The sequence below is a fragment of the Mustelus asterias genome, chromosome 18 (assembly GCF_964213995.1).
Source record: "Mustelus asterias chromosome 18, sMusAst1.hap1.1, whole genome shotgun sequence".
NCBI lineage: Eukaryota > Metazoa > Chordata > Chondrichthyes > Carcharhiniformes > Triakidae > Mustelus > Mustelus asterias.
In genome coordinates, this window is record NC_135818.1 from 39,824,604 (window position 1) to 39,848,166 (window position 23,563).

At 40.5% G+C, this 23,563-nt stretch overlaps 1 protein-coding gene across 18 annotated transcripts in view; it reads left to right on the forward strand.

The window, feature by feature from the left end:
• ralgapa1 (Ral GTPase activating protein catalytic subunit alpha 1) overlaps positions 1-23,563 on the forward strand; it is a 244,010-nt gene that overhangs the window by 68,020 nt on the left and 152,427 nt on the right. For 11 of the 18 annotated variants that reach the window (XR_013500019.1, XM_078233782.1, XM_078233789.1 and 8 more), the window contains 4 exons: positions 2,692-2,929; positions 15,015-15,176; positions 20,594-20,737; positions 21,771-23,363. Coding sequence is in view for 17 of the 18 variants with exons in the window: in XM_078233782.1 (XP_078089908.1) it covers positions 2,692-2,929; positions 15,015-15,176; positions 20,594-20,737; positions 21,771-23,363 (2,137 nt within the window). In the remaining variant the exon portion in view is untranslated. The remainder of the gene's footprint in view (positions 1-2,691; positions 2,930-15,014; positions 15,177-20,593; positions 20,738-21,770; positions 23,364-23,563) is intronic. The other 7 variants (XM_078233794.1, XM_078233796.1, XM_078233799.1 and 4 more) reach the window with 5 other exon arrangements.

Genomic DNA, 23,563 nt, shown 5'->3' on the forward strand with positions numbered 1-23,563 from the left:
GTATCTAAAATAAACATTGGTACCTCAGAAGCAGAGGCAGGAGGAATTATCAAGGGGAATGGCAAAGGCATTGAACGAATATCATGTGCCTGTCTTCACAGTGGAAGACACAGCTTCTTACCAGAAATTGACAGCAATTTAGAAAGTTAATATCAACAGAGAAAAGGTATTGAAGAAATTTGAAGAATTAAAATCTGACAGATCCCTTGTTCCTGATGGCTTATACCCTAGGTTCTAAAAGGGATAGCTGCAGAGATGATGGATATACTAGATATGACTTTACAAAATTCCTTTGATAAGACCATAAGACATAGGAGCAAAATTAGGCCACTCGGCCCATTGAGTCTGCTTCACCATTCAGTCATGGCTGATATTTTTCTCATCCCCATTCTCCTGCCTTATCCCCATAACCTCTGATCCCCTTATTAATCAAGAACCTATCTATCTCTGTCTTAAAGACACTCAATGACCTGGCCTCCACAGCCTTCTGCGGCAAACAGTTCCAAATATTCACTACTCTGGCTGAAGAAATTCCTCCTCATCTCTGTTCTAAAGGATCGTCCCTTTAATCTGAGATTGTGCCCTCTGATTCTGGTTCTTCCTACTAATGGAAACATCCTCTCCACGTCCACTCTATCCAGGCCTTGCAGTATCCTGTAAGTTTCAATAAGATCCCCCCCTCATCCTTTTGAACTCCAACGAGTACAGACCTAGAGTCCTCAACCATTCCTCATACGACAAGCTCTTCATTCCAGGGATCATTCTTGTGAACCTCCTCTGGACTCTTTCCAAGGCCAGCATATCCTTCCTTGGGTATGGGGCCTAAAACTGCTCACAATACTCCAAATGGGGTCTGACCAGAGCCTTATATGGCCTCAGAAGTACATCCCTGCTCTTGTATTCTAGCCCCCCTCGACATGAATGCTAACATTTGCCTCCCTAACTGCCGACTGAGCCTGCAAGTTAACCTTAAGAGAATTTTGAACAAGGACTCCTAAGTCCCTTTGTGCCTCTGATTTCCTAAGCATTTTCCCTTTGAGAAAATAGTCTGTGCCTCGATTCCTCTTTCCAAAGTGCATAACTTCACACTTTTCCACATTGTATTCCATCTGCCACTTCTTTGTCCACTCTTCCAGCCTGTCCAAATCCTTCTGCAGCCCCCTTGCTTCCTCAATACTACCTGTCCCTCTACATATCTTTGTATCATCCTGATTCATGAGCAGTCCCGTCAGATTGGAAGTTGACATATGTTGCATAACCTCTCGAGCAAGGAGGGAGAGATAAAATTTTGAACTACAGCCCAGTTAGCCAACATCAGCCATTGGAAAAGTGCTGGAACCTATTACTGAAGAAGTTTTAATAATACATTTTGAAAAACATAGTAGAGTTGGAACAAGTCAACATTGTTCTACAAAAGGCAAATCCTGTTTAACAAATTAGAGTTTTTTGAGGGTGCAACTATTAGGGTTGATAAAGGAGAACAAGTAGGTGTGGATTTCTAAAAGGCATTTGATGTCACACAAGGGTAATGTACAAGATAAGGGCTCATGGAGTTGGATGGATAAAGGGTTGGTTAATGGACAGCAAGCAGAGTAAGGATAAATGGGGCACTTTCAAGTTGGCAGGCAGTGACAAGTGAAGTGCTGCAAGAATTTGTGCTGGAACCTTAGTTATTTACAAGCTATATGAATGACATGGGCAAAGCGACAGGGAGTAAGACATTTACATTTGCTAATGCTACAAAGCTGGGTGGAAATGCAAATTGTGAGGAGGACACAGACTGCAAAACGATATAGACAAGTAAAGTGAGTGGGCAGGAATAGTGATTTCTTTAGGAGGTAGAAGGATGTAAGACACGATGGGCGATAGCACTTTAGTAGTCTTAAAACCAGAGAATGTAAATGAAACTGCTCCCTAGCAACACTTTTGGAAGAGTTTCAAAAAATAGAAATCTTTTTCCTAGTAAGAGATCATCTCCCCTTGCTCATGGAAAGATGCTTTAAAATAACAAAAACATATATCCTATGGAAGCAAAATAAGCTTTGAATCCTAAAGCATTATGAAATTAAATTAAGTGTGAACAGCAGCTGTTGAAATTGGTCATTACATAAATTGGAAGGGAAAATGTGTATCTTTAACTTTTCTTTTGTCCTTCCCTGGTTTATTTTCCATTTCTCTTTCCTCGTTTTTCTCTTTTTAAAATGCATACTAAACATGAAATTCTTTTTCTGTTTTGTTCTCTTCCTTTTCATATTTTCCTTTTTCTGAAGCAGTGACTAATAGATGAACTGCTCAGTTGAGAATGCTAATGTAACTTTTCTTGTCTATTTATTTTTTCGTTCCCATCGGAAAATGCTAGTTTTCACTTGTGAACTTCTCAATGGTATCAGTGAGTTTGACCACTTGTGTTATATGGCTTCCCATGCAATAGCATTTTGATATGTTTTCTAGATAAATATGGAACATTGAAATAAAAATACGCAAGGATGATATTTTTAATGCACCTATACTTTATCTTGTATGTTTTACTCAAATTAATAATGTGGAAATTAAATGAACACTAAGTGTAATTTTTAATTTACATTCATTTACACCCCCTTTAATTAGAAAAACAGTTATCTACAAAAACTAGTTTACAATTGGGATCTGCATACATTGTTCATTTTCTGGCTTTTTTGTCTTTCTATTTAGACACTAATAGTAGCCTGGATCAAAGCAAACTTGGATGTATATGTTTCCCGAGAACTGTGGGATGAATTGCTGGTGGTGTTAGCATCGCTTACATGCTGGGAAGAATTGATTACTGAATGGGCAACAACAATGGAAACCTTGACCAAAGTGCTGGCACGGAACTTATACAACCTAGACTTGCATGATCTTCCTTTAGATAAATTGAGTGAACAAAAACAGAAGAAACACAAAGGGAAAGGTATAGTTAAATATAGTTTGAATCTGACTTAAAATTGTTTGTCAAGCCTTTTTTACCTCTGGTATTATCAATGGATCTCTCCTTGATCCCCTCCTATTTCTCATCTACAAGCTGCTCCTCAGCTAGGGTGACTGACTTAACGTAAGAATACTAGATACTGCCCTACCAAACCTTACGCAGACATGCAAAAATGATCATGTTCACGCAATCTCAAATTTAAAATGAACGTTGCAATTGCATGAATTAGTTTATAATCCTGGTAGCAACTTAACAGGGATAGAATTAATTGAGTATTGTTCAAACAAAAATAATTAGTCAAACTGAAATCAGTCTTTCATGTACAAGTTTTCACTTCCATTTCAAGAAAAGGCTGATAGGTTGAGTAGTTTAATTTTTTTACAGAAACAAAAATACATTGTACATGATGTAAACATTCACTGAAGCAATTCGTCTGAATTGGAACCCTAGAACTACCTACAATCATGTCGAATTTAAAGGCCTGTAGACTTCTTGGACAAACCTCATCTCCATTGCAACACTGGATGCAATACTGCGCTTTCCAATACATATGACTACGCTTCACAATTACACACGTTGTTCTTGTGTTCAAAAGAAAAGTACTGGACGTAAAATGTCTGGTACCAGACAGATCAGCTGAAAACCAGACGGCCACTATAAAATAGGGTGAAAAGCTCCACTACACACAGTGACATTTGCTAACTTTGGATGGTTCTGCCAGCGTTACATTAATAGTTACTCTGAAAGGATTTGAACAAATAAAAGTACTTCTAATTTCAGCATAACTATTCTTGCTCTTTCTCCTCCCCCTACTTCATAGTATTGTCCGTCCGGAAAATTGGTTGAGACAGGCATTTAGAATTTTAGTGCAGCCATGTGGATATGGAATGGCAATCTGACACTGATTGTCACTCCAGAAAAGTTATGGCCCAGTGTCAGTTTCCACAGGGATGTTGATGACAATCAACTCTACCTCACGGCCATCTCTTTTGACTCCCTCCATTGTCGTAAATTGTCAGACTGTCTGGCATTTCGTACCAGACAGGCAGAAATTTTCTGAAACTTAGTATTGGGAAGCTTAAAGCCACTGTTCTCTGCTTCAGCTTCAAACTCCATTCCTTAGCCCCAATTCCATTCCTCTCCCTGCCAAATGTCTGAGGCTGAATTGGACTACTCGCAACCCTGCTGTCATATTTGTTCAGAATTTGTACTTCCAATTGCATATCTGTGCTATTGCTAAAACTGCTCATTCCCACCTTTGTAGCATTGTCCAACTCCGCTCCTGCTTCAATTTATTTACTGTTGAACTGTCACCCATGCTTTTGTTACCTAACTATTCCCAAGCGCTCCTGGCCAGCCTCCCATGTTCTGTCGTCTGTAAACTTGGCCATCCAAAACCGCTGCCTATGTCTTAACTCGTACAAGTCCCTGTGCGTGTTGTCCTACATTGACTTTCAGGTAAGTGACTCCTAGATTTGAAAACTCTTATCCTTATTTTCAATTCTCTCCATGGCTTTCTCCTCTTTCCAGCCCACAAACCTTGTATCTGCATTTCTCAAATTCTGGCCTTTTTCACATCCATGATTTTAATTGCTCCGCCATTGGTGGCTGTACCATCACCTACCTAGGCCTGAAGCTTAGGAATTTCATTCCTAAACCCTCTAACCCTTTCTGCCTTTAAGGTGCTCCTTATACTTTGACCAAGCTTTTGGTCACCTGCCCCAATACTTTATATTGCTCCATGTCATATTCTGTTAACAATGCTCCTGTGAAATGCCTTGGGACACGTATTTATATTGCACCAATAAATAATTAAAAGTTGTTTTTTCTCATCTAAATTTTTTGATTCATTCATGGGATTAAGCCATCCCTGGTGAGGCCAGTTAATTAGGCATACTCCTAATTGCCCTTGAGAAGAAGTTGTGGAACTGCATATTTGAGCGTCTGCAGTCCATCTGGTGTAGGAACACCACACCCACAGTGCTGATGGGAAGGGAGAACAAGGATTTTGACCCAGTGGCATTGAATAAATGGTATGTGACTTGGAGGGTGGTGATCCCATGTGTCTGTTGCATTTGCTGTAAGTGGTAGAGGTTGCTGGTTTGAAAGATACTGTCAAAGAAATCCAGTGCATCCTGTAGATGGTGGAGACTGGTGGAGGGAATGAACGTTTAAGATAGCGGATGGGGTGCTGATCAGATGGTATGTCCCAGATGTTATCAAGCTTCTGTTCTTGGAACTGCACTGATGCAGGCAAGCAGGGAGTATTCCATTACATTCCTGATTTATGCTTTGTTGATGGTGGACAGGATCTGGGGAGATGGGAGGTGAATTACTTGCAGCAAAATAAAACTATCACTTCTGACCCTATCTTGGAGGGAAGGGCACTGATGAAGAAGCTGAAGAGAGTTGGACCCTGGACACGACTCTGAAGAACTTCTGCAAAAATGATGATTGGCCATCAACAGTCAGAACCTCCTTTATTTGTACTAGGTATGACTCCAGCCACTTTTACCTTTTGCTATTCCGAGGAACTTCTGGAATTCAGCTCCTCTGTCCATGTTTGAACCAAGCTGGAATGAAGCCTAGAACCATGTGTTCCTGATTGAACCCAAGCTGAGCGTTGTTGAGTAGGTGTCACTTAGTAGCACTGTCTAAGACCCCTTACCTCCATTTGATGCTTGATGGAGTGGTAATTAGCTGGAGTGCATTTGTCCTGCTTTTTGTGGACAGGTTATTTTCCACATTATTGAATTCCTGTGTTGTAGCTGTGCTGGAACAGCTTGACTGGAGGCATGGCGAGTTTGGAATACCAGTCTTCATTGCAGCCACAATGTTATTGGGACCCACAGCCTTTGATGTGTGCGGTGCACTCAGCTGGTTCTTGATATCATGTTGAGTAAATTAATTGGCTCAAGGCTAGCATCTATGATGGTGTGGATCTCAGAAGGGTGCCATGATGGATCATCTGCTTGGCTGTTATGGCTGATAATAGTTGCAAATGCTTCAGCCTGCTTTTTTGCACTCGAGTGCTGGACTCCACCATCATTGCGGGTGGGGATGTGGGAGAACTGCAGAACAGTTATCTGATCAGTTGGTTGTGGATTCACTTAGCAGAAGTAGCTCGCTGTAGAGAGCGCTGTTTAGGGTGTTGGTAGTCATTTGTAACTTCACCAGGTCATTACATCATTTTTTGGTCTGGTTGATGCTGCTCCTGGCATGTTCTCCTATTTTTCTCATTGAACAAGAATTATTGGTCCCTTGTCTTGATGACAATGATTGTGTCAGGGGAATGCCAGACTGAGAGGTTACAGATTGTGGCGGGCTACAATTCTGCTGCTTCTAATGGCCCACAGTGCCTCATGGATACCCAGTTTTGAGTTGCAGGATCTGTTCTGAATCCATCCAATTTAGCATGGTGATAGTCCACACAACATGATGCAAGGCATCTTTGATGTCAAGATGGGTCTTCATTCCCAATGATTGTGTGCTGGCTGGGGCGGCACGGTAGCACAGTGGTTAGCATTGCTGCTTCACAGCTCCAGGGACCTGGGTTCAATTCCCGGCTTAGGTCACTGTCTGTGTGGAGTTTGCACATTCTCCTCGTGTCTGCGTGGGTTTCCTCTGGGTGCTCCGGTTTCCTCCCACATTCCAAAGATGTGCGGGTTAGGTTGATTGGCCATGCTTAAATTGCCCCATAGTGTCCTGAGATGTGTAGGTTAGAGGGATTAGTGGGTAAAATATGTAGGGATATGGGGGTAGGGCCAGGGTGGGATTGTTGTCGATGCAGACTCGATGGGCCGAATGGCCTCTTTCTGTACTGTAGGGTTTCTATGATTTCTAGCTATTCCTACTGTTGTTGGCTATCCCTTGAATCAAGGATGCCATCTACTTGGTGGTGAGTTTCTGACATCAATCTTTGTGTTTTAACAGGCCAGTACCCAACCTGCAAATGTTTGGGCATGTAGAAGCCTGTGTGTGATTTTGTTTAACTTGGTGACCTTGAGGTGCTGTCATTGTCCACACAATTTTGATGGATTGGAGGTCAGGTTTTGTTACTAACCACAATGATCAACATTGCTTTGTTGCTGCACCTTTCTTCCTTTGCAGCTGGTTTTCCTTCACCTGCACTACCTTCGGGAATTTTTGGACTACATTTTGTCTGGCACCTCTCCTCAACTTGGCCATCATGGGTGGTCCTATCAGGAATAGGAAGGTCCTGAAGGCATCAAGGGATTGTTGGAGTGGAGAAGCCTCTCCTCTACATCAAGATGATGATCCACAGAGTAAGCTCACTCCAACCAATGCTCTCAGTGAACTTGAGATCAGTAGATTTTTCCCCTTATGTTAATGTTCTCACCATTTGCCCCACATACTGTCTAACCAGTATGTCCTTCAAGACTTGGTCACTAATGATGCCAATGAGCCATCCTTGGTAATGAATATTGAAGTCCCCATCCAGAGTGCATTCTGTGCCCTTGCTGCTCTCTTTGAAGTGGTGCTCAGCATGAAAGAGTACTTGTTCATCAGTTGAGGGAAAGCAGTGGGTGGTAATCAACAGGAGGTTTTCTTTCCCGCGTTTGACTTGATGCCATGAGACTTCAGGGGTCCAGTCTCGTTCCTTGAGAATTTGGGTCCAATCCCTCCTGGTTATAACACACTGCTGCCACACGTGATGGGCCTATCCTGCCTCTGGAGTTCTACTCCACAAAGCCAGTTAATGAAGGATAGACTGGAGCCAATCTTTATATGCTTTTATATTTTGAGTTACTCATTTCAAGTAAAATCTCCTAATTCAACAGCCACAGTTTCAGTCACTTTATAAAGCTCAACTGAATCTCCAGTTAATGTCCACCACCTACATACAATTAAATACAATTAATAGATTGCCTTCAATGTCTTTAAATAAAAATTAGAATTAATATGCACAAATTAAATAAAAATATACATATTCTATTCATTGTGAGCCCCAAATGATTTCTTCATGTGTGCATTTCTTTTTGGAGGTCAGGATTGTATTGAGATGTTTTTTCTCACCAGCATTAGTTTCAAGCCAGCAAGGTCAATCTTTTTCTCTCACTCCTTTTCATAGGATACATATTATCCCATGATGAGTGATTTTTATGTATGTATATAAAACATGCAATGTTATACTAACTTCACTAGCCCCGTGCACAAAAACTCACAACTTTATTGAAAATGGAATCTTCGATCTACTGCACTAGAACACCCATTAGGAAGACCAGATTGCAAAGAGAGACAAGTTTCATGTTTTTTGAGCCACCCAAGGATGGAAATTTAAGTACACATTTTCCACATTTTTAAAACGTTTTCTTTGGTCTTTGAGTGTCCAACTAATTCAAATGCCCAATCAAGCTTCACAGTTCTCTTTAGATGAGTCATTTTACTGTGATTACCCAGATGAGAGTAATGCACTCTGAATGGGATTGTTGATTTAAAGCTATTCCAGACCTAGTCTGCTTAATATCTAAACCAATGGATTTAACAACTTCACAAGCTTGACTTTTAAATTAATTTCTAAACTTATTCATCCATTTCTTCAAATTCTGCAGTACCACCCCTTAAGAAATCATCAATGTGCATCATGAAGATGTCCAAAACTTTCCTTCATAATGCTGATAAAATCAATTCTGTCCAGCCAAAAGCAAATCCTGCAATATTTTAAGTGTAACTCATCAGAAAAAGCCCAGGCCTGAAAGCAGCATTCAGGCCATAGATACGGCACGGTAGCACAGTGGTTAGCACTGCTGCTTCACAGCTCCAGGGACCTGGGTTCGATTCCCGGCTTGGGTCACTGTCTGTGTGGAGTTTGCACATTCTCCTCGTGTCTGCGTGGGTTTCCTCCGGGTGCTCCGGTTTCCTCCCACAGTCCAAAGATGTGCGGGTTAGGTTGATTGGCCATGCTAAAATTGCCCTTAATGTCCTGGGATGCGTAGGTTAGAGGGATTAGTGGGTAAATATGTAGGGATATGGGGATAGGGCCTGGGTGGGATTGTGGTCGGTGCAGACTCGATGGGCCGAATGGCCTCTTTCTGTGCTGTAGGGATTCTAAGATTTATTTAGTTTCCATTGTTTTCCTTCTGCATCTGCTGACTCTTTGGATGTTTTCAGAAATATTTTTCTCAGGCAATTAACATTCTGCAGAAATGCGTTTTTTTTCCTGTTGATTTGATCTACACTCCCATGAAGATGTGGCCAAAAGAGCTAAAATGATTTAGGGTTGCTTTTTCAACTGAGTCCACTCGTACACCTGTATCATCCAGTTGCTCTTCAGCTCCCCTATTAATAGCCTGCCTTTGCCTTAGAAGTTCCATCTGCAAGTACTTGTATAAATCTACTAGTAGCCCTTACCTGGAATCTCAGAATGAAATCCAAATTCTTTCCAACTGCTAATTCCCTTTGTTTTGCACCTCATTAGTTTATCCTCGAGTTCATTGGCAGCTATGAAAATTTGATGATCATAAGAACACAAGGCCCCTCTAGACTGTTCCGCCATTGAATAATATCATGGCTGATTTGATTGTGGCTTTTGTTCCACTTTCCTGGCTGTCCCTGATAATCCTTGACTCCCTTGTAAATCAAAAATCTGTCTAACTCTGCTTTGAGTATATTCAGTGGCCCAACTTCTACTGCTCTCTGTGGTAGAGAATTCCTAAGATTAATGACCCTGTGAGAGAAGAAATTCCTCCTTATCTCCACCTTAAATGAGCGACCCATGATTTTGAAACTCTATTCTCCAGAAAGAAAAACATCCTCTCGGCATCTATCATGTCAAGCCCCCTTGGAATCCTTTGTGTCAGTAAGATCACCTCTCATTCTTCTAAACTCCAATGAGGATAAGGCTTAAAAAGACAGCCTCTTTGTCCCAGGAATCAACCTAGTGCATCTTTGTCCCAGGAATCAACCTAGTGCATCTTCTGAGCTACCTCCAGTACAAATATATCTCTCTAGTTTAAAGGTTTAAAGTACTCTGGTACCCAGTACTCTAGATGCAGTCTCATCAATGCCTTGTACAGTTGCAGCAAGACTTCTCTACTTTTATATTCCATTTCCTTTGTAAGAAAGGCCAATATTCCATTTGTCTTCCTAATTACTTGCTGTGTGAGCAGGCTAACTTTTTGTGATTCATATACATATTCATATACACTCGGATCCCTCTGTACCGCTGTATTCTGCAGTTTCTCTCCATTTTAAATGTTGCTTTTCTTTCATCCAAGTGGAGAAGTTCGCAATTTCCCACATTATATTCCATCAGCCAAGTTGTTACCCACTAATTTATCTGTATATGATTGCAGACTCTTTGTACTACATAGAAACATTGAAGATAGGATCAGGAGGAGGCCATTTGGCCCTTTTAGCCTGCTCTGCCATTCATTGCGATCATGGCTGATCAAACAACTCAATAGCCTAATCCTGCTTTTTTCCCCATAACCTTTGATCCCATTCGCCCCAAGTGCTATATCCAGCTGCCCCTTGAATACATTCAATGTTTTGGCATCAACTACTTCCTTTGGTAATGAATTCCACAGGTTCACCATTCTTTGGGTGAAGAAATGTCTCCTCAACTCCGTCCTAAATGGTCTACCCTGAATCCTCAGACTGTGACCCCTGGTTCTGGACTCCCCCACCATCGGGAACATCTACCCTGTCTAGTCCTGTTAGAATGTTATAAGTCTCTATGAGATCTCTCCTCATTCATCTGAACTCCAGCGAAAACAATCCTGACTTAGTCAATCTCTCCTCATAAATCAGTCCCACCATCCCTGGAATCAGTCTGGTAAACCTTCACTGCACTCCCTCAAGAGCAAGAACATCCTTCCTCAGAAAAGGAGACCAAAACTGCACATAATACTCTAGGTTGGCCTCACTAAGGCCCTGTATAATTGTAACGACACATCCCTGCTCCTGTACTCGAAACCTCTTGCGATGAAGGCCAACGTGCCATTTGCCGCCTTTACCGCCTGCTGCATCTGCAATCTTACCTTCAGTGACTGGTGCACAAGGACACCCAGGTCCCACTGCACACTCCCCTCTCCCAATTTACAGCTGTGCCCCCCTCAATTTACAGCCATTAGAATCCCTACATTGCACAAAGAGGCCATCTGACCCATTGAGCCTGCATTGACCCTCTGAAAGAGCATCCTACCCAAGCCTGCTCCACCTTATCCCTGTATCCCTGTGCATTTACCATGTCTAATCCACCCAACCTACACATCTTTGGACATTCAGGGGCAATTTAGCATGGGCCAATACACCTAAACCTGTACATTTTTGGATTATGGGAGGAAACCGGGGCACCCTGAGGAAACCCATGCAGACACCGAGAGATCGTGCAAGCTTCACATAAACAGTCACCCAAGGCAGGAATCGAACCCTGGTCCCTGGCGTTGTGAGGCAGCAGTGCTTGCCACCATGCCACCCTGTATTGTTGGTGTGTGTGTGGGCTAAAACCTGACTCTTTATGCAATTTTGTTATATTTACTTGGAGTTGCACACTAAAAGTATGTATCTCCTAACAACCACAGTTTGTCTGTCCAGTATAGTTTCTTTGCTCAAGCAATTGCCCAGTTAATCTCCACCACTTGGATACAGTTAAATACAATTAACAAGTGGCAGAGGACATGCCCAGAGATGGTGATGGAGGAGTCTGGGAACATTGCCTGAAAGATATGATGCTTTGAGAATGATTACGGTAGTCTGTTTCCTTGACTAGTCTGTGGTATAGCACTCCCAATTGTGTTTCATATCCCCAGATGTTAGTGCAATTTGAGACAACTGTGTGGCTTGCTAGCCGATTTCAGAGGGCAGTTAAGAGTCAGACACTCGCAACCCTCCCCATGGAGAATAACAAACCAAAAGAACAGAATTTACTGAACAACCCCAATGAAAATACTAATGGACAAGATTTTACCTTTTTTTAATAACTTAACAATCAAACCAAAACCAACAGACAATATAAATTACACGTTAAGTAACAGTTCAAACAAAGAGAGATCTCAGTTTTAGCAGGCAGTCCATTCAGCATATTAAGATACCAATTTCAGGCACACAAAATCTTCAAACCATTGATGTTCCTCGGATAGAGTTTCAGCTCCTTTCCTTCACCGATTTAGCCACCAATTTTTCTCAGGCAGTAACTCCCCCTGAACCTGAGATCCATGGGTATAATCTTCAACAAAATGGCACATTTCTCCAGAAATTCCTCGGCTTTTGCTCATGATGGTCTTGATGGCATGGATCCAGCAGTATTACCTTTCTCTGAACTATCGTTGACAGCCCTGTACACTGGCATGTTCTGGTCAATCAGTTCCTTTAAAGTAACTGAAACAGCAACCTTTTTTTCCTTGCTCCCAGTCACAGATACAACATTTGTGTTCCCTTTTCAACTGCACCACCACCTTTACCAGCAAACCTGGTTTTTCACTGGCTGGAGTCTTGTTGGAAGAGGTAATGTGTGCGTGCTGTGGCGTGTGCACACTCTGGCAGATGCTTGGAGATTTCTGATGTGTGCATATACTCAGTGGCCTGACCTTGTGTGCATGTCTCTTCCTTGCGCTCTCACCCTCGTGTCTCCTCTCTGAGGAGTCTGTTTCAGCTGTTGGGCAATATCCACTTCTCAATGTGTTATCTGGGGGTCTATGCTGGTACTCCCCTGGGCTTCTAATGCCCCAGTCCCATCAGCACTGCTCACTCAGACTCTGCAAATCATGAATCCTTCACACCAGGACTGCAGATTTACTTCCATAAAGGGCATTAGTGAACATAATGGGCATTTGTCACAAATCAGGTATTTCGGAATTGGCATTACTGATTTATTTTCTAGCTTTTTAAAATATTGTTGAAATTAAGTATTTCAGCAGGCATTGTGGGATTGGAAATTGTTTCTCTGATTTACCAATCCAGTAGCATTATCGCTTCCCTCCGTTCCCCTGGATTGTTGTGGTTTATATGTATGGCATGTGGTATATTGAAGCCAGTGAAGACTTTGTTTGATCCTAAAAAATTGAATAGCGCAAAATCTTTCTTGCTGGAACCTATTCACAAAGTGTTTATTTCAAGACCTTCAATTACGAGTATACTCTTTTTGGCTTTGATACCGGAGATCAGGCTGCATTGCAATGCTTGTTAGGTGTTTTCCTTTGCACTTTATAGGCATTAATTATTGATTCACATAAGGCCATGTGCCTCACTTGCATATAATTGCAATATAACATGGCAACACTCTCTTCTCGCCTAACCTTTATTACAGCACCAAAGCCACAAATGGGACAGTATGACTATGCTGCTAATTTTGTGAAAGGCTTTGGTCTGTTGTATTTTAAACAGCATGAACCCACAATCACATGGTTATTTAAACTTATTTTGACAAGCATTCAACTGAATGTCAGTTGAATCCATTAAAAAGGACTAAATCTTGGCTCTTGTGTTGCTCAGGATAAAACTGAGGAATGTAAGGTCAATTAAAAGATGATTAGACTTGTTGTGAGTCTCCAATCTGTGCATTTCTGCTAGCCAATCCTGATTGGGCATCAGTTATCATTTGCAGTGATGAGTGTTGAAGGTGGCGTAAGTGATCATATAAGATCAAGTGCATTGAGAGCATGAACTACCTCAAGAACTGACATCCACACACTTCAACTTCTGAATGCAATTTAGTGACAGATTACTCTTTCCAGATGTTGGTCAGCTTTTTTAGCCGGAGACGCCGGCATCTCCACATCACAGCTTTTTTGCAGCAGACTGTCTAAAAGAATGGCAGAGCATGGTGTTTGTTTCCTTTAGCAAATGCATGCAAACTTGTGGAGCAATCAGTGAAGTAAAGTTTATTTATTAGTCACAAGTAAGCTTATATTAACACTGCAGTGAAGCTACTGTGAAAATCCCATAATCGCCGCACTCTGTTCGGGTACACAGAGCGAGAATTTAGCATAGCCAATCCACCCAACCAGCACATCTTTCCCCAGTGACTAATTGGCATCTTTTTAAGCATTTCTTAGGAAAAGAGGGAAAAAGGAAGAACTGACCATGAAGGCTTTGCTAAACCAGTTCCAATTTAGCTACGGTATTCATGGTACAGTTTTCCCAAAACTTCAATGTAATGACCTACAGGGGTCACTGTTTCTGCATCAGAATGCTTCCTCCCATCCCATACTACAGAGAAACTTTCATAGGGCATTTTGACTCTTCCTAATGAGCTCCATTTATTGGTATGTAGACTGACATGGAAAGAGTTGTATTTATTTACTATAGTGCATTTAATCTCTTCAGGATATTGCAAAATTCCTCACGGTAAATTAACTACCTTTTGAAGTATTTTTGTTTTGTCAGCAAATGCTGCAGCTGGTTGACCGGGACACAGGTCCTACAAGCACAATAAGATGAATGACCAGCTAATCTGTTTTGTTGGTGTTGGTTAAGAAACAAATGTTGTCCAGGGCACAGGAAGGACCTTTTCTAGAATGATACCATGGCACATTTATGAAAGATAGCACTGCAACGGTGGAAATATCAGCCAAATGTGTGTAACCAGCATCTGGAATGAGCCCAGTACTGACGATGATGTTACTTGGCATACTTATAGTTATGCTGTTGGAGATTTGATGGCTTCATTTTGGCTTCAGGTCAAAATTAGTTGGCACAATGCTTAGATCCTTATGGTTTTTATAGGGAGCAAGAGACAACATGTAACACTCTTGTCTACAATGCTTTCAGCTCCTGTACTCCTTTTAGGTTGAACATCCTGAATCAAAGTAAGCTCAATTATTGTAATATGCAGACGATATATATAAATCAAAGGGCAAGTAAAATGCTGGAAGGAAGATTAATGAGCTTATCTACCTTTTGCACATGTTGACAATATGCAGCAATATTTTGTGTTTATTGACAATGAGATGGAGGAGGATAAAACTGGCCAAACTTTTAAAGCTTGATTTTAGTTATCCATATAATAATTTTTTCTGATTTAGTTACTGAATTATCTAATCACTGAATGTTGTCATACAGGAATTAAAATGTTAATACTTATACTGCTGCTGTTGAAATTTAGGTGGGGGTCATGGATGTCCAAAGTCAGCAGTTGATAAATCATTTTCACGAGGTTGGAGTCGTGATCAACCTGGGCAAGTGCAAATGAGGCAGCGAAGTGCGACCACTGCTGGTTCCCCAGGAACCGAAAAGGCAAGAAGTATAGTACGACAAAAAACTATAGGTAGGTAAAATTGCAATTTCATCAACAGGACTTTTCAAAGTTATTCAGTGTTACCAAACGTTTTTGAACTGCCATAACTGTATCCTTAATTAATGAAGTAGTACTATCTAAATTCTTGTTTATTACTTTTGTTTAAATGTTCATTTTGATAATGTGGTTGAATGGAATTGAATAAGCAGGTTTCTTGCAACTTGATGAAATCTCACTTATTTCACCTCTGTCTATTGCAATTGCAGCATTAAAAAAATGAGTCGTGGGCATAAATCTGAGCGAGAATTTTTGACACACATCTTCAATTCCAAGTATAGGTTCTCTCCACAGATTGCTTATTTGACCTTTTCCAAGCTTAAATATGCCTAAGGATTTGCATTTCCAGTTCAACATATTGTGTTTGTTCAGTTTTCAAAACAAATAATATTTTGTGAAATACTACCCCCCGGTCCTGTCCTCTACAAATTTTGCTCCTCCATCAGTCTTGTCATTTCATATGGCCCACCTTCCCATAATTATAATCTCAGATTGCTATCACTCACCACTCGTAACCACCTTCTTTCATGTCTGCTCCTAGAAAATTCTCTTTCTTAACCCCCAAACGTATGCAGCAACACTTTGATCTGCCGAGCCTTTAGCCCTCTTTGCCACAATGCTACTTCAGTTACTAATCTGCTCAATCACACTCTCACCTCTGCCTTTGCTGTCCTTATGCCCAGCAAAACCCCCACTCTCCCACCTGATCATTCTCTCTTGTATCGCCCCATCTTTGCTCCCTTAAATCCAAGGGACACAGACTTGATTGGTGCACCATTGGTTTAGCTATTCATTTCCAGATCTGACTGAACTACATCAAAACTTAGTTTGCTCTTCTTTGTCAAAACTGTTAAATACCCTGGAATCATCCCGGAATGCAGAGATAACCCTCTCTACTGCCAGCCCTCTGGTGAAACCCCTTTCTCTTTCCATCTTCACTTCTAACAACTTCTAATATACGAAGAACTTTTGAATTTGTTTGTCGTGAGACTGAGAACATATGTTTGACTGCCCTTGCCACACCCTTTTCCTCCTTGTCCACCTAGCCAAGGTTCACCCCTGAAATCTCTTCTTTCCTATATACCCTCATGCCCTTTCCAGACTCAGCTATTCATGCAACTCTCCTGTCCCCTTGCCCCTATTCTGACTAAACCTAACATCTGGATTTTTTTTCCTGGCTCCCATACCAGCTAATATTGTAAACATTTCTCTCCTCCAGTACTATCCACATTCCAGTCAGTATGTCATTCTCAATCTGTTCTTCATAAAATCTATCTTTCGCCCCATTGTTCTTGGAAAGCTACCATCTCATCTTCAAACTTGCCTCGCTCTTAAATAAGTTGTCACCTTCCAAATGCAACTCCATGTTTGAACTTCTTTGATCAATTTCTGCTCTAACCACCACAGTGCAATGTCTTCAATTAAAGTGGTGCCGTATCCCTTTTTGATGCAATTTATGGCACCACCCTTCTCCTTTATTCAGCAGTGTGGAACTGCTGTTGCCTCTTGCCGATCCAGCCATTGTCAATGCACCTGGTGAAGTGCTTTTGTTCCTGGTCCTGCATTATTCCTGACATTTCCCAAGGATCAGCCCTGGGCCCCTCCTATTCCCCATTTACACTCTACCTCTCATTTATATCATCCATAAGATTTATCAGGTTTCATGTGTGCCCCAATATCTAGCTCTACCTCAGCAGCTCCACTGCTTCTGAAGGTAAGACTGCATGGTCAATATTCAATTCAAAATACTCCTCCAGTTAAATATTGCCAATGGCCCCTGCAAACTCTTTACCAACTCCATCTACCTCACTGACTGATCTTTCTCAGGCTGAATTGGGACTGACTGACAACTGAATTTTTGACCCCATGTGCTCTTCATTACATAAACTTTCACAAAAATAGTAAATAGTATTACATAGTATTTACACAGAAGCCTAGCCGATCGTCCCATGCTTGTTCCACACATCCTTCCTCCTGCCCATTTTCATCTAACCTCATTAATATATATATATTTTTTCCCTTAAATGCATCTGTTAAGCATCTTAGCTCTGTATATTCGATCATTCCTTTCTTTAAAGATATTTGTCCTTGGTTGTTGATTTAGGTTCATTAGTAACTTTTTTATTATTATGGCCCCTCAGTTCTGTTCTTGTTCCCCAGAGAAAACATCTTTGCTACATCTACCTGATCATAACCTGTATCAAGTCTTCCCTCCGCCTTCTCTTCATTAGAGGAAATCAAAAGCCCCAACCTATGTATAACTCCAGTTTTATTATCCTGCTAAAATGTTTTTATATTTTTTGTTCACAGTGCCCCAGATGTAGTCTGACTGGGTTTAACAGAATTTCTTCTGTAGTTGAGCTCGTTTATCCTGAATCATACTAAACTCAATTCTTACAATCTGCAGATAATGTGCATGAATCAAGGGGCAAATAATATTTAGAAAGGAAGATTAACAAGTCCACCTATTTTTTGTAAATGTTGCCAAAATGCAGCAATATTCTGTATTTATTAACAATAGGATGGTAAAGGGACTGGCCAAAATTTTAACCCTCCTAGAATTTTATCCCTCTAGAAATGAACTTCAGTGCTTTCCTTCTTTTGGGCTAGATTGGCCTGCATCACTATTTGATTTGCGTTTCTGGAACCTTTGATGCCTTTTCTCCTTTGTCCCATTTGTTCTTTCATGTCACTGTAAAATCCAGCATTTATTGCCCATCCCTAATTGATCTTGAACCATTCCATTTTGGAGGGCAGGGTCATCCACATTGCACTGGGTCTGGAGTCACAGCTAGACCAGACCAGGTAAGGACAGCAGATTAGTGAATCAGATGGGGTTTTTTTTGGGCATTGTTTGATGGCAGTCAATGGTAGCTTCATACTCAGCTTTATATTCCAGATTTATGAATTAAATTTAAATTCCACCAGCTCTCATGGTGATATTTGAACCCATTTTTCCCATAGCATTACCATGAACCTCTTGATTAATAGTCCGGTGAAGTTACCACTAGTAAAGATAAAGTCACCTTGGTCCCAGATGACCATGGACTGCTTTCCCTTTTGAGGGGAAGAGCTGACTGCTGGTAGTTTAACTTGAGTATCGCCACGCCTCAGGAGTGGGGCAAGGTTGAGAAGGCGGGCTTCAATGAATAACCTCAGCTGGTACAGCTGTGCAGTTAGTGTTGCTCTGCAACGTGGATTAGCCATGGAAAATGTGTGGGGTTATGGGGATAGGGCAGAAGAGAGGGCCTGGGTAAGATACTCTGTCAGAGGGTTGGTGGAAACTCGAAGGTCCGAATGGCCACTTCTGTATTGTAGGGATTCTATGACCATGAACCAACTGAGCTAAAACTGAACCCACTATACCACCACTCGACATGATTTCCAGAAGAATATGTGGCCTCCTTATTCTTCATACCTCTGTAACAGTGTTTCCATCACTGGATGAAGGTTTCAGCATGATATAGTCTGTGAAGTTTCATCGCCTCCAGACTTTACTATTCAATGCTCTCTTGGCCAGCCTTTTATCTATGTGCTCCATACCTTGCTGTCCATATCCTAATTTTCAAGTTCTGTTAAGCTATAACCCATCTTCTCTCTAACCTACATTGGACCCTGGTTTATCAATGCTTCGGTGTTAGAAATTTCCGAGAACTCTTTGTTTCTCTACCTCTGGCCTCCTTCATGTCCTCCACTTCCTTTACCCCAACATTTAAATGTGCCACAAGCAATCCATGCTTTCGAGCTCTGGAGTTTCTACCCAGAGAATGATCTCTTAAGGTGCTTCTTAAGAACTCCTCATTTTCTTTGTTGTCTATCCCAATATCTTCACCTTTGACTAGTATCAAATTTTCGTCTAATTACATTCTTGTAACGTGCCTTGGGCTGTTTTGCTACGTTAACTGTACTATATAAGTGCAAGATATTTTGATCTGCAAGAGCCAAGTGAATAGACAAAGATTTACACTTTACATGGACTAAGTTTGCTCTGGAAAATTGTAAGGACAGACCATCTACCGCTGCTGCTACTACTGATGACATCAGTTTTCACGCGTGAACAAAGATATCACTTTCTATTGAGCCTTTTTTGAGATGGGGATAGTAGCTTCTCGTAAAGGAATGACTGTGGTTATAAAAATATATGATCTATGGCTCTTATTAGTTTGGCATTTAGCTGAAAGGTATTACAGCTAAATTGTCTGGGAAATTCCAAAAGTCTGGGTTGTGGTTAGCTCTGCTAGTTTGTTAACAGCTGAACTCCCACCTTCTATGATCAGCTTTCAAGCTAAAATTGCCTTTTAAGTTGTTCTGCCTAAAAATCATGAATGCAATCTTCAATTTATGGGCCACTGTTCCCACACCTCCTTTTCATATTTCACAACTCTCCTATGTCATGTGGTGAATATGTAAATGAAGAAAAAAGGCAAATTGACTTGTCCGGTTTTCTTCATTGTTTGGTGCGAGTCTCCCACACAACATGTGTCCAACTGATTCTTTTGGGTCACATGAGAATGTAGGATTTCCTGTTAAGAGAATCCGTTTCAGATCAAATGCAGTGGCATAGATCACAAGGCTTCAAGTGCTGAAGGAGACCAAATGTGACCGTGCTTATCTATCATGTCATATTTGTACGTGCTACAAAAATGGTTTTTCAAAAAATCAAGTTAGGCTTTGTTACAGTAAATGATGGGTAATCTATCTAGTTTTGAAAATAGTCAATAATGGACCTGCGTATTGGTCTGTTCTGGAAAGTAGTTGATGGTCTCTTGGGCACTTGCACTGCTCCCATCGATATGCAGGTATAATTGTTTTCTGTAGAATTAAAAGCAGTTGATCTGCATATTACTAATGAGAAAAGTTTATTTTCAATGCATTTGCACCTAAGTCAATCAGTTGTGGGTCTTTTATACCCTTCCCGAGCAGAATGTTTTTTTGAATGAATAATTGGTTTACTTCACAATAAGCAAGATTCTTAATACCTTTGTCACAAAATTTAATAATCTGCTGCATACAATGCAATATGTGAAATAGGTCCTTAAGATTTTCTTTCCGCGAGACCTTGGCTTGCACAGCATTTATGTAATGGTGATTAGAATTTATTAACTTCCAAATAATCACATGCGTTTTCAAGCTTGTGTTGTCCATACATCTGTTGCACAAAAATGGGATATAATCCAATTAAAATTTTCCGTTTAGTGGATTTTAAACATTGTTATATTATCGGAGATCCTGGTTCATAGAATGTTTACAGAATTGACTTCTGCAGTTGTATGTCTGTAGTTTACTTTTGTTGTCCTAGTTTTGTCTTTTTGTGAAAGCACTTTTTCATTACTATAGTACTACTCTTTGCTTTGATTTCCTCTCTTCTCTTCATTTTAATTTCTTTAAAGCCATCGGAAGCCGATCCATTGGTGATTGTGTTTGTACATCGGCCTCTATGCGCAATGCTAAAAGTGCACCTGTTCTGCTCCATACTTCTTCCAATCCTTACCTGCTTGACCTAGTCCTCACCCCCTTATTTGATGATCTTCCAGGTAGTTCACCTCTGCTTACTTCCTGTGCTTATTTACCATTTGTCTTGTTGCTTGCTTGGCTATTCTAACTGCAGAATAATTATCGGGCTTTGTAAAATAGAAGATAATGGAAAAGGCTTAGATCGTTACTAAGTTAATTAGTTCTAGAAATTGGGCGACAAATTGCAGGATAAATATTGAAACAAACGTGACTTCAATAATTAGTCAGACTCTCTTTTACTGTATTAATGTTCTTAATTATTTACTTGAATGGTTGCATACTGCAAATATTGTCAAGTTTATAACGTTTGCAAATATTAGAAATCTGAAACAAAAACAGAAGGTTATAAGTAAATAGATGAAGCAGCATCTATGGAAAAAATACTTCCTGTAGGGCCCTTCAGAACAGAAAACTAAAAAGTAAGCAAACATGTTATAGACCTAGAAAAAATGGACAGTTAGATATATGATGTGTTTATGTCCCTTTTTTCTCCAATTCTATTAAAATATAAACATTAATGTAATACCAAAAAAAGTTGGGTTAGGAAATTGCAAGTTTATGGAGATTGCAAAGGAAGTGTAAAATAAACAATTTCTCACAAATATAAGTTAATTTTTGTGTCTGCGTTTCCTTCTTTGTCAGAAACCTTCAGAAATTTCCTATAAATATTGAATATTCCCTCTTTCAACCAAATGAATCAAGTCTTGTATTTTAATTCAAACCTTTTCCATTTAGCCAAACCATTCTAAAGCTGGCAAGTGATTGTAATAATTAGAAATCCAGAATCATGTTTGGGAACTGTAATTCAAAGAATTGACAATAGGATATTTGGAATAGCATTTTACCTTGATGTACAAATAGTATAATAAATGGCAGTGGTCAGAATTTGTACATGGACTTCAGTGGCATTCATCTTTCCATTCATTTAAACTTGATATTTTGTCCTGAGCTGGTTTGTGCAAATGACAGGGATCGCTTATTTTTATGGTAATATTTTTGTTGGAACTTCCAATCTCTCCAAATCATAACCATTAATTGTGGTTTATTTTCAAGATCTTGATGATGCCCAAATTTTGGCCCGGCCTACTCGAATAAGGCATTATTCTCAGAGTGAAGAAAACACCTCTGAAGTATTTAGTACTGTACGTGAAGAGCAGCCAATGCCACGAAGCAGCAGCACATCTGATATAATGGAACCATTCATAGCAGAAAGAGCTAAAGGTGCAGTTCCTGTCATTGACAGCTCATCAGTTCCTTCAAGTTTGCAAAGTTCTGCTGAGGTGTTCTCATTATCTAGGTCCACTGAAAGTCACTTTACAGATGTACACAGTACAGAATATTCTCTGGAAGTTGGTGAAAGTATTTATGATCATCTTTGTCGTCTTGTAGGGGATGTAGAAACAATAGCATCTTATGAGTACAGTCAACACACAATAGATGACAGTGAGGCAGACTTGCTGTCTTCCATACGGAAATATTTTAATGATTCTATTCAAGAAGCCGAGCACACCCAACACCAATTGGGAGACGCCAAAAATAGCATTTCCTTAAATGAAAATATTGAGTTAATGATAGGTGAGACGGACCTGGACTCTGTGGGGCTGGTAAGAATGTATCATGCAAGTAGCCAGGATATGATTTTGGGAGGGAAAACTAAAGCAGAGGTAAAAATGCAGGACCTGGAAAATGATGGAAGCTCTGTTCCATGTCTAGAAGATGATTATTTGAGTATTACTACATTTTCTGCTGAAGAAAAGCAGTTATCAGAGACTGATGTTGAAAAGCATAATTGCAAACCACTTGAAAGCTTTGAACAGGGAATTTCATCAAAGATGGAGTCAGAAAATCCAGATTTCAAACAGAGGAGAAAAGCCTTTACTCGCCAGATGGCAACTGAGGTAGACCGAGGAAAAGTAGTAGTATCAACGGATCAGCAAAGTAAAAGGAAACTGCTAGCTGATGCCTTTTGTCAAACTTCTACGGTCACAGAACTTAACAATAAGATAACTGATGCACATAGCATGTGTTCAAATAAAATTCCACCCAACAGCACAATTACTGACCCACTTAAAGCTTTAAGTGCACAAAACTTTTCAGCTAACCAAGAAATCACTGATGCAACAACACCAGAGCCGCAGTACTTAAGTATAGCAAATAAGAAAAAAAATAGCAGCATGCATGTTAGTTTTAGGCCATCTACTGAGTCTGTACAGTTCCACAGCCCGTTGGACAATAAGGAGGCTCATTGGAAATTAAGACTTCGAAGACTTAGTGGTTTCAGCAGTAGCTCTTCTGGACCAACTGACTCCGTGAAACCTGGTGTCTATAGGCCTCTGGACACCAGGCTTTCCCATAATGAATGTAAGAACCGGAAATCAACATTAAATACTGTTGCAAGTGTTCCAATGCTGAAGGGAAGTACAGGAGGTAGTCAGGAGACTGGTCATGGAACACTTAGGTCCTGTAGCTTACAGGAATCAGTGCAGCAACAGAGTTCCCTAGGTGGTGTTTACAGAACTGTTGTACACGCTTTTTCAAAGTCGAAAGCAAATGTTTCCCCACAGAGACAGAGAAAAGTACCAGCAGAGGCTCCACTGAGGGATCTTTACAGTCATGTTTTGGGATATTTTGGAAGGAAAGTTGCAGGTGAGCACTAACAGTGTGCAGCGCACAAAGGAGCACCTGTTTGGCTTGATGCAACTGAAAAGCTTTAAGCAATCAAATAGCTTGGGGATGATCACTGCTTTTCCTTTATTGGTTTTGCATGCGCTTTTGATTAGCTGGTATGTCCTGGCAAACATTTTGTTTCCCCCCTCAACAAAATTTGTACTAATGTATCCCTTTTT